Raw genomic sequence first — 13,659 nt, 5'->3', positions numbered from 1 at the left:
TCAGAGAGCAAGGGTCCACTTAACTGCTACACTTCTTTGGATAACTGCAGTCAGGCAGACTATGCTTGTCCATTAAGTGATAGCAGGTTCCCATTGCCACTTATCCAAATCAATCCTGATTGATATAGCTATTGGACCAGCATAGAGGATCCTCTTGGCCCTGTCCATCCACATGATAATGCCTGAAGCAGGTGTGTAAGGATGAGCATGTTGCAGCTCAGCAACTGTTACCGGGTGACAACAATCTAACACCTACCCATGATAGTGCTTGAGCCCTCCCCTGACTAGGTAACAGCTTGCTAGCATCCACCGATGCAGCTGTGACTACCTCCTTAATGCAGCAAGCTAAAGTAGCCCGTCAGGCTACTTTAGCTCCCTGTCTAGAATGGCTCTGAAAGACAAACAAGTGCTCCAGCTTCTGCAAAGGCTCAGTAATCTCCAGATACTGGACACTCTCTGACATCCTGGAGCGTAACACACACTACTCCTCTACCTACCTCTCTCCCCCTGCCCAGAGCGAGCAGGAAACTGGATTGATTCAAGTGAAACTCAGTGACCACCTTAAAAAGGAAGGAACAGTCAGCAGCTCTACTGTCCCTGGAGTAACCTCCAGCAATGTCTCCCAGTAAGACCAGGCCTGCAGTTCAGAAAGCCTATGTCCAGAACAAATTGCCCCAAGTGCCACAATTTGCAAGGTCAACAAGGCCAGAGTATGTAGCACTCTAAAGCTAGGGCCTGCCAAAAAATCCAAAACCACATTGACTCCTTTGTGGTTTTCTGTGCCTCGATGGATGTTTCACTCCTTCAGAAAACAGGCCCTATCAGGATGAGCTGACAGGGATCCACCATTTAACTGACCTCACTCAGTCTGGATTCATCTGACTGGAAGCTAAGAAACTTATTTTGTTTTTGACTGTCTCTTGGTTTTAAGTGCCAGCGTAGCAATATTGAAACTTTATTCCACCTCTACCACTAGGAACAACGTTTCCAGTGTTAACAGAAGCTGATTTAGGGCCAGCACCCTTTCTGCAGTTGGGAGTACTGCATAATGCCCTCATGTGCATGGAATTTCCATGTGAGGATGCTAAGTACCATTCATATTTTTTTTTTAACACATTTTGCTTTTCTGTCACTGCAGTTTGCACCTTGCCCTTAATGCAAGAGCCAGCTTTCCTGCTCAGTTATACCCCAGTCTTTGCAAGGGCAATTTTCCATTTAATAATTTGGTACAAAGCATAGACAATTTAAGGAGGGTGACTTTTGCCTAGCTGGTGAGAGAGAGAGGTGATCCTTGTGGCCTTTATAAAATGGAAGGCCACTGGCAATAATTCATTTTCACATAGTGGCAGGAAAAGGAAAAAGCCCTTCCATGACTGCTGTACTGTACAGATGCACCTCTTTAGGGGATTTTGAAACTGCAAATAGTCCAAAAGGAAGAAGGCATTGCTCATACAGCTGTGGTTACAATATTGCTAATGAGAGAGGCAATTCAAGCTGCAGCGTACCCCAACCTGGTTTCTAAATAAGTTGGCACTAAAATTAAACCCTAACAGAAACCTCTCTTCCTTTCTGATTTCTATTCTATGTAAGTTACAGAAGAAAAGATCCTCCTCCTTTGACACTTGCTGCTACTTGGATGATGTAGCACAGCACATTGTTCTGCTTTGGAAAAGTCAGCTTAACCCTGCTCCAAGATATGCACAGTATGAAAAAGATAAAAACACACAAGCCTGCCCTCTTGGGTACAGGGTTTAGCACTTTTCAAGCAAAGGGGGCAGGCACTTATAAGAAAATTACTTCCGTACCTGCTAATTTTCATTCCTGTAGTACCAAGGATCAGTCCAGACGGTGGGTTATGTCCCCAGTCCAGCAGATGGAGTCAGACACAGCTTCGGAGGGTGCTAACATATCAACCAGTGCACCCTCCCTAGATCCTCAGTATAGAAAATATCAAAGCCAGAATAACAAACTAGAAAGGATTGGATCAAGTGTATCTGGCAGTAGATCAAATGATACTAGCAACTTGCAAAGAGAACTGTCTAACAGCCTCGAGGAACGGAGGCAAAAGACCAACAGAAAACCAAAAATAGCAATGTAATGGCAGATCGAGCAGGCGAACCCCAGTATCCCAGCCGTAATGGGGAGGGCGTCTAGACTGATCCTTGGTACTACACGCACGAAAATTAGCAGGTAAGGAAGTAATTTTCTTTTCCCTGTACGTACCAGGATCAGTCCAGACGGTGGGATGTACCAAAGCTTCCCTAAATCGGGTGGGCCCCTGAAAGGCCTGCTCGAATGACCCGGTCGCCAAACTATCCGGAGGTTGGCGACTGTAGATGCAGACGGTAATGTCTTGTGAAGGTATGCAGTGTCTTCCAAGTCACAGCCTGACAAATTTCCTGAGATGACACGGACTGGGATTCCACCCAGGAGGTTTTGCCTGTGAATGGGCCTTGACCCCCACTGGAGGAGTCCGATCCACACCGATATATGCGGTCACTATTGCTTCCTTGAGCCATCTCGCGATCGTGGTCTTTGTGGCCTGCTACCCTTTTCATGGCCCCACCCAGACGACAAACAAGCAGTCGGAAGTCCTGAAGTCATTAGTAACTTCCAAGTTGCGATGTGGGAAGCTGCCAGGCGTGTGAGGAACCGCTCTGCCCATGCCATCAGGCGGGCTGCTTCGAGAGCCACAGGTCGGCTCCTCGTTCCCCCTTGGTGGTTGATGTAGGCTACAGTGGTCGCGTTGTCCGACAGGATCCGCACTGCTCGATTTCTCACGAGGCAGGAAATGAATAAGCGCCAACCGCACAGCCCTCGTTTCCAGGCGATTTGATTGGCCAGACGGCTTGCGCCTTTGTCCACTGCCCCTGGGCGGAGCTCCGTTGACACACTGCTCCCCAACCCATTAGGCTGGCATCGGTGGTGACCACCACCCAATCTGGCATTTCGAGCGAGGTGCCTTGTGAGAGATGCAGTGGATCAACCACAAAAGGAGGCTTTTTGCAGTGGATCAACTTTTTGCAGTGGATCAACCACAAAAGGAGGCTGGATCTGGCAATCGAGGGGAGAGGGAGGATTAGCTGGTAGTCCTGCGATACCAGTTTCCAGCGCGAGAGTAGTGCTGCTTGTAAGGGACGCAGATGCGCGAATGCCCATGGTACTAGATCGATGGTGGAGGCCATGGATCCCAGGATCTGTAGATAATCCCAAGACGTGGACTCCAGAAGCGTGGCAAAGCGTTGGATCTGGTCTTGGAGAGATTGCGCCTTGTCTGGGCGTAGGAAAACCTTGCCCTGAACCGTGTCGAAGCGAGCCCCCAAGAAATCCAAATGCTGCGAAGGCCTGAGACTGCTCTTGGCGACGTTCACCACCCAGCCGAGAAATTGAAGGAGTTGAACGACCAGGGAGACCGCGCACTGTCCCTGAGCGAAGGTCTTCACCCGGATGAGCCAATCGTCTAGGTAGGGATGAACTAGGATTCTCTCCTGTCGGAGAGCCGCTGCCACTACAATCATGATCTTTGTGAACGTCCGTGGGGTGGTAGCCAATCCGCAGGGGAGAGCCTGGAATTGAAAGTGCTGGTTGAGAATCTTGAAATGCAGAAGTCTCTGAGCCTTGCGGATTGGAATGTGGAGAGAGGCCTCTGTCAGGTCCAGAGAGGCAAGCAACTCTCCCTGATGTACCACCATGATCATGGAGCGCAGGGTCTCCATTCGGAAGTGAAGGACCCGGAGGGACTTGTTGACCTCCTTGAGATCCAAGATTGGGCGGAAGGCTCCGTCCTTTTTTTGGGTACGACAAAGTAGATTGAATAATGGCCCAAACCCACCTTTCCCAAAGGGACGGGCAAGATGGGCCCCGAGATCCAGGAGCCTGTCGAGGGTTTGTTGCACAACTTGTCGCTTGTGACTAGGACCGCACGGTGAGAAGCGAAATCTGTCCCTTGTGATGCGAGCAAACTCCAATGTGTAACCGTTCCTTAGGATGTCTAGGACCCACTGGTCCGAGGTGATTTGAACCCACTCCTCGTAGAAGAGGGATAGTCGTCCTCCGATCTGGGGGGGGGGGCTAGGAATGGGTGAGCCTGGCATCATTGGGGGGATTTGGAGAAAACCCCTTGCGGAGCCCCCTCCCTGGGTGGTCTGCGTCCACGAAAGGAACGGGGGCCACGACTGTGTTCTGGTGGATGGAGCCCAGAACACAGTCGGGGATCGTGATAGCAGCGTTGAGCGCAGGGCCGACTACGGAAAGAAGTGAATGATCAATTAGGCCGCTGGCGGTCCTTGGGCAGGCAATGGACCGCGTTTTCTCCCAAAGACTTAATGATCTGGTTGAGGTCGTCTCCGAAGAGAAACTTGCCCTTGAACGGAAGAGATCCAGGCTGGATTTGGAAGAGGAATCTGCTGCCCAGTTGCGAAGCCAGAGGTGGTGCCTTGCCGAGACCATGGACCTTGCTAAGATCCTGAACAGATCATACAGAGCTTCCGTTCCGTAGGCTATGAGGCCCTCCAGGCGGTCTGCTTGGACTGTGTCCTCTGGCGGTAGTTCCTGGGAGGTGAAAAGAAGTTGGACCCAACGGAGTCCAGCCCTCTGCGCGAAAGAACTACAAATGGCAGCGCAAACTCCCAGGGCCGAGACCTCAAAAACCCTCTTTAGGTAGACTTCCAGCTTCCTATCCTGGAGGTCACGCAGTGCTGTCCCACCAGTGACCGGAATTGTTGTCCGTTTGGTAACCGCTGACACCGCTGAATCTACCTTGGGAACTCTGAGGAGCTCCAGGAAGTCCTCTGGAAGCGGATAACGTTTTTCCATTGCCCGGCTGACCCAGAGGAAGGCTTCTGGAGTATCCCATTCCCTGGCCAGGAGCTGTAGGAAGGTGGCGTGGGTGGGAAAGGCTCGGGACGAGAGGTGCAGGCCAGCCAGAACTGGATCCTCCTTTCTTGCTAGAAGAGGCAACGACTGGCGCGGGGGTCCAGCTCCTGCAGGAGATGAGGGATTAGGTCCTCTAGCTCCTCCTTTTGAAAGATGCGAAGGACCCGCAGATCATCTCCTTCCAGTTGCGCGGCGAGGAGCGGATCATCCCCCAAGTGAAGACGACTGATCTCCCCCCCCCCCCCCCCCGGCTCTGGGAGAGGGGCTGCCCCTGAGGAGAGGGCAAGATGTACCCGGAGTGCCCCCTGGTCCGGCCCTGGGCCCCCATGGGTGTCTCAGATAGCTGGGGAGCCTTGACTGGTGGCTCGAACCCGGAAACCCTAGGATTCTCCAGGCGCTGCAGGTAAGCATTGTGCATAAGCACAATGAACTCCGAGAACGCGGGGGGGGGGGGGGGGGGGGCAGTAGGGGAGTCCCCCGGGGGTACCGGGAGAGCTAGCAAGGGAACCGGGGTAAGCATCAGCAGGGCTATGTCAAAGAAATCCTCCCCTGCATCTCCTGATGGCTGCTGCACGTTGTCCCCTGCTTTCAAAATGGCCGCTATTCCTGCTGAAAGCGGGGAGGGGGACGGCTCCTGTAGTCCACGGCATGCTGGAGCGTGCGAAAAAGCTTTATCCTGTGGCAGGGAGGCACCTTTCACAAAGACCCTCGTGACCCCGGGCTGCCGCACGCTGAGCAGCGGGACCGCAGCATGCTCGGGGGTGACCGGGGGGAGGAAGAGGAGGGAGGTGAGCCGCTCGGAGCCGACAACCGAAGAGCACCGTGGGGAGCGGGAAAGACACCTCCGCTGTACCCTTATCCCTGGTAAGTGACAGCAGAGGAATGTGCCTCTCTGCTGAGGTGGCCCCAGGGAATGCACATCTCGGGGGGAGGGGCTGCCACCAGCATCCACCGCCCTAACAGCAAAGAGGCTAGAACCTGTAGGAGGAAACAGGAGAAAAATAACAGAAGAGCCGGAAGGAGCCACTTACCCCACCGAAAGAGGGATGGGGGAAGGTGCTCACACAGTACTGCTTGCAAGAGATGAGAAAACTCCCACACAGAGCTTCTAACTTTCTTAAAACTCTTAAACCAAACTTGATCCAACCTTGAGAACGGAAGCAGAAAAAAATAGAACTGTGGAGAAAAGTCCACCAAACAGGGGAAGCACACTGTTCCCCTACTCTTATCTGCTGGAGTCAGAAAGATACTGAGGATCTAGGGAGGGTGCACTGGTTGATGTTAGCACCCTCCGACGCTTTGTCTGACTCCATCTACTGGACTGGGGACATAACCCACCATCTGGACCGATCCTGGTACGTAAGGGAACCAACAGTTCAGTTTCTCCATCTTTCAGTCTGGTGTCACACTAAACTTTTCAATAAAGTAGATGGGATCAGGTTTAAACTGCACCTAAAGCCCCAGCACTGTCCTGGAATTGACCTTTAAATTCAACAGAATCTGCATTGTGGCCACTACAAACTCTAAAAGCTTTACCAAAAGCAGGCTCTTGCTCTTGTGCGTTCCTGCTTTTGCGTTAATGACAAAACGGAGGACTATACATAGGCATGATTTTGACTTTTTATTGAATGAAGGAGTCCTGGGCAATTGTGCAAAATCTTTAAGACATTGAGGCTAAAGGAGAAGTGAGGGAAGAAATGGTGTCGGGTTTTACACTGTATCGCCAAGCTAATGCCTTCTTATGATGATGATGCTGCTGCTGAAATTGCACAATATCTCTGGAACAGTTTGATACATGATTCTGTATCTCATGGTCACTGCACATCCAACACCAGATAAGGAGAGTGCTCTGCAAGTAGCATTCAAGTGAAAGATGTCAAGATTTTACAGAACTGTTCTTTAACATTAAGCTCCCCTCCAATCTCATTTCTTTTTCTTCTATATGGATACCATATTCTGTTTAACTGAAATGTGATTTACTGTAATTTAAATATTTTCTTACTGGACAGGGTTGGTTAAATGGTTTGACCTATTTTGAATTCATTTCTTTTCCATATAGTATTTAAAAGTTACTAATTATAATGGAAAAATTCAGTCTGGATGCTCCATGGGTCAGGTAGGATGAAGGAATCTGAAAAAGCAGGGCTCTAGAATGACCTTCGGGGACAGAGTAGTTGGCCTGGGCTCCATTTCCCTTTAATAAAATGCAAATAGCATAGATGAACTGGCCTGGCTCATCTCTCACCTAGATCTATACAATATCATACAGAGGTAGAAGCTACCACTGCTTTGCCTACACTAATGGTCCCTAAACAGGTCTGGTTTTCAAGTTACCAAAAATGAATATTCATGAGAGATCTGCATCGAGTTGGTATGTGAGTCAGATTAATTTTCATATTTTAGCTACCTTAAAAAAAAAAAAATCCATTAGGGACTCAAAAAAACCAGAGGTAGGGCCCCTGTAGCCACTTTCTTGCATATAATTCCTTGTTAGGATATTACAAAGAGTAACAGAGGAAAGGAATCATTAAGCAGCCTCTGTTTTGTTTTTTTTCAAGTATGTTTTGATAAAATGTGCACCAGGACCTTCACCAACTGGAGCTTGTTATTATATTCCATACTTTCTAAACCCATTTAAAAAAAAAAAAAAAAGACGATATCATTTTAACTCAGTTGGGAGGCAGTGAAATTTCACTCCTTAGCTACCTAGTGATTAAATTGTGTTATTAAAGGGTTGGCTTTAATTCCTTCCATTTCTCTTGCAGCTTTGATTTGACACTGTCTGAAGCAAAGATGTAGTTGATGGAGTCATAAGACAGGTTCCAAATCTGCAGTGGGGTCAGATTAAAAACAGCAGCAGCCAACCTGTACTCTTCTGAAAGAGCAGTTGCAAAGACACCTTTATCATCAGTCTGCAGACCAAAAGAAAAAAGATTTAGCACCATTCACTGTTACTTTTTTAGTTTCATTGTACATAATTTATAGATGAAAGCCCCCTGCAGGGAGCATACTGCAATTGAAATGAACTGCAACATGAAGGGACAGTGTAATAGGAGTTGTCAGCCTAGGAAAGTCACAATCAAGCCCTGCCCAGCTTGGTGATGTGCATATGTCAACCAATTAGAATCAAGTATTTTCAAATAAACAATGGCACAGTCTAAGGTAGAAAAACTTTGCCTAAAAGAGAAATTTGTGTTGGGAATTAATGAATGGTCAAAAACTTTGGACAGCTGGTATTCAAAACAGAAAAAAAAGTCAGGCTAAATGGAAGAACAAGCATGTTTCATGTCTGGCCTGGGTTTCAGCCTTGTGGCTGAGAGAAGGATCTTCTTAGGGGAGTAAAAGCTAATTAACAGGCCACATACTGAGCCGAGTTCAAATCACTAAACTATAATCACTGAACAGCGCCACATCTTCAGCCAAGCTAAGCTACAAACGTTAGTAATGGAAATTCTCCCACTGAGGAAGGAGGCTGTAGGATTTTGGAAGTGCAGTGTCCTGGTCCAGTAAGAAAACGCAGCAGCTGAGAAGGAGGTGAAATCGAATCCCATCAGAGGCTACAGATCCCAGCAGTGCCTCTAAACTGGAGAAATTACTTACCTGATAATTTTGTTTTCCTTAGTGTAGACAGATGGACTCAGGACCAATGGGTATAGTGTACTCCTGATAGCAGTTGGAGATGGATCAGATTTCAATCTGACATCAGGCCCTAGTACATATGCCCCTGCAGGAAGTGCAGCTCTTCAGTATTCTCCTTGAAAAACAATGGTGATATATGTGTGACTGACTAATTTGATTAACCTGAATAACTTCATAACTTGGTTAAACTTTATAACTTGATTGGTTGAATTGACTATAGCTGGAGACTGCCAGTGTACTCAACCGGAAAGCATCAAATCCCGGTAGGATGGGTATTCTAAATGAATGAAAACATGGCTTATCCTTGATTCATTTGAAATTCCATGCGTAACGGCAGCCAAGGGTGGGATGCTGAGTCCATCTGTCTACACTAAGGGAAACAAAATTATCAGGTAAGTAATTTCTCCATTTCCTAGCGTGTAGCAGATAGACTCAGGACCAATGGGATGTATAAAAGCTACTCCCAAACCGGGTGGGAGGCTGCCCATGACCCACTTAGTACTGCCCTTGCAAAGGCCGTATCCTCCCGAGCCTGAACATCCAGGCGGTAGAATCTGGAGAAGGTATGGATGGAGGACCATGTCACCGCCCTGCAAATCTCGGTGGGTGACAGCATTCTGGTTTCTGCCCAGGACACTGCCTGGGCTCAAGTAGAATGGGCCTTGACCTGTAGAGATGGTGGTTTGCCTGCTTCTACGTAGGCCGCCTTTGACTTCCTTGATCCAGCGGGCTATAGTTGCCCGCGAGGCCGCTTCCCCTTGTCTCTTCCAGCTGTGAAGGACGAAAAGGTGGTCCGTTTTTCATACGGGTTCCGACATTTCCAGATATCTGGATAGGAGTCTGCCGATGTTGAGGTGGCATAGATTCCGAGCTTCCTCCGAATTCCTCAACTCATCTGGTGATGGTAGCGAGATGGTTTGGTTAAGATGGAAGTGACACCACTTTGGGAAGGAACGAAGGGACCGTGCATAGCTGGATGGTTCCCGGAGTAAGCCTGAGGAACAGCTCATGGCAAGACAGTGCTTGTAGTTCTGAAATGCAGCGGGCTGACCAAACTGCCAGCAGGAATGCTGTCTTTAAAGTTAACAGGCGGAAGGACAGACCTTGGAGGGGCCTGAAGAAGGTTCCTGCTAGAAAATGCAGGACCAGGTTGAGATTCCAAAGAGGTACCGGCCACTTTAGTGGTGGGCAGATGTGTTTGACTCCTTTCAGGAAGCGTGAAACATCCGGGTGAGAAGCTATGCTGTCGCCCTCGCTCTTGGGGCCGTAGCATGACAATGCAGCCACCTTTACCTTGATAGAGTTGAGGGACAGACCCTTCTGTAGCCATTTCTGCAGGAATTCCAGGAACACGGGAACTTTAATTGAGTGTGGTATGATGTCATGGTCTTTGGTAATCATTTTGCCTTCTTTCCACCTTTCTTGATGTATTCCACACATAAGAAAGGTGGAAAGAAGGCAAAACGATTACCAGCATTGTTAAAAGGGGAGGTGAAAGAAGCTATTTTAGCCAAAAGATCTAAAGGAGTTAATAAACATGTGGATAAAGGTGAACCGGTAGATGTAGTATACTTGGATTTTCAGAAGGCGTTTGACAAAGTTCCTCATGAGAGGCTTCTAGGAAAAGTAAAAAGTCATGGGATAGGTGGTGATGTCCTTTCATGGATTGCAAACTGGCTAAAAGACAGGAAACAGAGAGTAGGATTAAATGGACAATTTTCTCAGTGGAAGGGAGTGGACAGTGGAGTGCCTCAGGGATCTGTATTGGGACCCTTACTTTTCAATATATTTATAAATGATGTGGAAAGAAATACGACGAGTGAGATAATCAAATTTGCAGATGACACAAAATTGTTCAGAGTAGTTAAATCACAAGCAGATTGTGATAAATTGCAGGAAAACCTTATGAGACTGGAAAATTGGGCATCCAAATGGCAGATGAAATTTAATGTGGATAAGTGCAAGGTGATGTATATAGGGAAAAATAACCCATGCTATAATTACACCATGTTGGGTTCCATATTAGGTGCTACAACCTAAGAAAGAGATCTAGGCGTCATAGTGGATAACACATTGAAATCATCGGTTCAGTGTACTGCGGCAGTCAAAAAAGCAAACAATGTTGGGAATTATTAGAAAGGGAATGGTGAATAAAACGGAAAATGTCATAATGCCTCTATCGCTCCATGGTGAGACCGCACCTTTAATACTGTGTACAATTCTGGTCGCCGCATCTCAAAAAAGATATAATTGCGATGGAGAAGGTACAGAGAAGGGATACCAAAATGATAAGGGGAATGGAACAGCTCCCCTATGAGGAAAGACTAAAGAGGTTAGGACTTTTCAGCTTGGAAAAGAGACGGCTGAGGGGGGATATGATAGAGATGTTTAAAATTATGAGAGGTCTAGAACGGGTAGATGTGAATCGGTTATTTACTCTTTCGGATAATAGAAAGACTAGGGGGCACTCCATGAAGTTAGCATGGGACACATTTAAAACTAATCGGAGAAAGTTCTTTTTTACTCAACGCACAATTAAACTCTGGAATTTGTTGCCAGAGGATGTTGTTAGTGCAGTTAGTATAGCTGTGTTTAAAAAAGGATTGGATAAGTTCTTGGAGAAGTCCATTACCTGCTATTAAGTTCACTTAGAGAATAGCCACTGCCATTAGCAATGGTAACATGGAATAGACTTAGTTTTTGGGTACTTGCCAGGTTCTTATGGCCTGGATTGGCCACTGTTGGAAACAGGATGCTGGGCTTGATGGACCCTTGGTCTGACCCAGTATGGCATTTTCTTATGTTCTTTGCACCAGGCTTCGAATACTCTCCAAATCCTTATGTACGTTAAAGATATGGAGAACTTGCGTGCTCGGAGTAGGGTGTCTATTACAGCCCCCAAGTATCCACTCTTTCTCAGGCGAACTCTCTCAATGGCCAGGCCATAAGAGAGAATTGAGCTGGATCCCCATGGAGGATCGGTCCTTGTTGAAGCAGGTCTCTGTGTGGAGGCAGAGGCAGTGGCAGGGGATCCCTGCCAGTAGTCTTCTCATATTTGCATACCATAGTCTTCTTGGCCAGTCCGGGGCCACTAGAAGAACTAGTCCCCTGTGTAGCTGTATCGTGAATGATTGCGCCCAATAGGGGCCATGGCTGGAAGGCGTATAATAGGGTCCCCTGTGGCCAGGTCTGTACCAGGGCATCGGTCCCCTGGGACTGAGGTTCCTGCCTGCGGCTGAAATACCTGGGTACTTGGGCGTTGGACCGGTTTGCTAGAAGGTCCATGTCTGGTGTACCCCTACCCGTTCACTATCATTTGGAACGCTGCGGACGACAGCTTCCATTCTCCTGGCTCTAGACTTTCTCTGCTGAGGTAGTCCGCCGTGATGTTGTCTTTCCCGGCGATGTGGAAGGCTGAGATCTCCTGGAGGTTTACTTCCGCCCTCATTAGGGTGTCTATTTCCAGAGACACCTGTTGGCTTCTGGTTCCCCCCTGACTGTTGATGTAGGCCACTGTCGTGGCGTTGTCCGACATTACTCTGACCGCTTTGTCTCGGCTTCTGTAAGCGAATCATAGGCAGGCTAGTCTGACCACCTGCGCTTCTAGGCGGTTGTTGTTCCATCCAGACTCTTCTGCGTTCCACTGCCCTTGGGCGGTTAACTCCTCGCAGTGTGCTCCCCATCCTCGTAGGCTTGCGTCTGTGGTGAGCAGGGTCCAGGTTGGTGAAGATAGCCTTGTTCCTTGGCTCAGGTGGCTGACCTGCAGCCACCACAGAAGCTGGGTCCGGACTCTGCCCAGGAATGATAGACATACGGTGTAGTTCTGAGACAGTGGATTCCATCGCGATAGAAGTGAGCGCTCTAGGGGTCTCATTTGAGCTTGCGCCCATGGCACTACTTCCAGTGTGGATGCCATCAGACTGAGGACTTGCAGGTAATTCCATGCTGTGGGGTGAGGTTCGCTCAGCAGGATTTGTAACCGCTTCCTCAGTTTTGATCTCCTTGTGGGAGTCAGGCTGACATTGTCTTCTTTGGTGTTGAATCTGACTCCAAGGTACTCTAGAGACTGTGAGGGTTGCAGACAACTCTTGTTTGTGTTGACCAAGTAGAGTTTTGACTCTGTTGGTTGCTTGGTGGCTTTCCTCTGGGGATTTTGCCCTGATCAGCCAATCGTCTAGGTAAGGGTGTACGAGGATTCCTTCCTTCCTCACTGTTGCCGCCACCACCACTATGATCTTGGTGAACGTCCGGGGTGCTGTGGCTAACCCGAAGGGTAGTGCCCGGAACTTATAGTGACGGTCCAGGATTTTGAAGCGTAGGAAGTGCTGGTGTTCCTGATGAATTGGGATGTGTAGGTAGGCCTCCGAAAGATCCAGGGATGTGAGAAACTCTCCCGGTTGTATCGCCCTTATTATGGAGCGTAGGGTTTCCATGCAGAAGCGGGGAATCCTCAGGTGGAGGTTGACAGACTTGAGGTCCAGGATGGGCCTGAACATCCCCTCTTTCTTGGGGACGATAAAATAAATGGAATAATGCCCAGTATTTATTTCTTGTGGAGGCACTGGGGTTATGGCCTCGAGGGCAATAGTCTGGTCAGTGCAGCTTCCACTGCCATCCTCTTGGAGAGGTTGTGGCAGGGGGATTCCACGAACTTGTCCGGAGGGGTTTGTAAGAAATCCAGTAGTACCCCTCCTGAATTATGGCTAGGACCCATTTGTCCGAAGTTATCTCGACCCATCTTTGGTAGAATAGGGCTAGTCTGCCCCCTATGGCTTCTTCCCTTGGACAGGTCAGCTGAATCTCATTGTGGGGTGCGGCTGGGGCCTGGGCCCGAGCTGGTTCCCCTCTTGTTGTGTTTGTTCTGAAAAGACTGGTTCCTGTCCGTAGGGTGGGGTGCTTGATAGTTGCTTCTGTATGGATTGAAGCGCTGTGAACTTCTGCCCCTGGAGGACCGGGGGAAGGGTAGCTGGTTTCTCTTATTCCTGTCCTCCGGTAGGCGTGGCAATGGGGACTCGCCCCATTTGTTGGCCAGTTTCTCTAGTTCGCTGCCAAACAGGAGGGATCCTTTGAAGGGCATCCTTGTGAGATGCATTTTGGAAGATGCGTCGGCTGACCAGATTCGGAGCCAGAGTTGTCTCCTGGCAG

The 13,659-nt window shown here is 48.7% G+C and overlaps 1 protein-coding gene across 3 annotated transcripts in view; it reads right to left on the bottom strand.

Moving 5' to 3' along the window:
- Positions 1-6,483: 6,483 nt before the first annotated feature.
- Positions 6,484-13,659, bottom strand: part of ADAL (adenosine deaminase like) — a 60,544-nt gene continuing 53,368 nt past the window's right edge. For all 3 annotated transcript variants that reach the window (XM_029574849.1, XM_029574850.1, XM_029574851.1), the window contains exon 10: positions 6,484-7,787. In XM_029574849.1, the coding sequence (XP_029430709.1) occupies positions 7,602-7,787 (186 nt within the window). In that variant the 3' untranslated portion in view covers positions 6,484-7,601. The remainder of the gene's footprint in view (positions 7,788-13,659) is intronic.

The sequence above is a fragment of the Rhinatrema bivittatum genome, chromosome 13, assembly GCF_901001135.1.
Source record: "Rhinatrema bivittatum chromosome 13, aRhiBiv1.1, whole genome shotgun sequence".
Classification (NCBI taxonomy): Eukaryota; Metazoa; Chordata; class Amphibia; order Gymnophiona; family Rhinatrematidae; genus Rhinatrema; species Rhinatrema bivittatum.
Note: the sequence above shows the minus strand (reverse complement) of the source record. Positions and strands in the feature narration are given on the sequence as shown.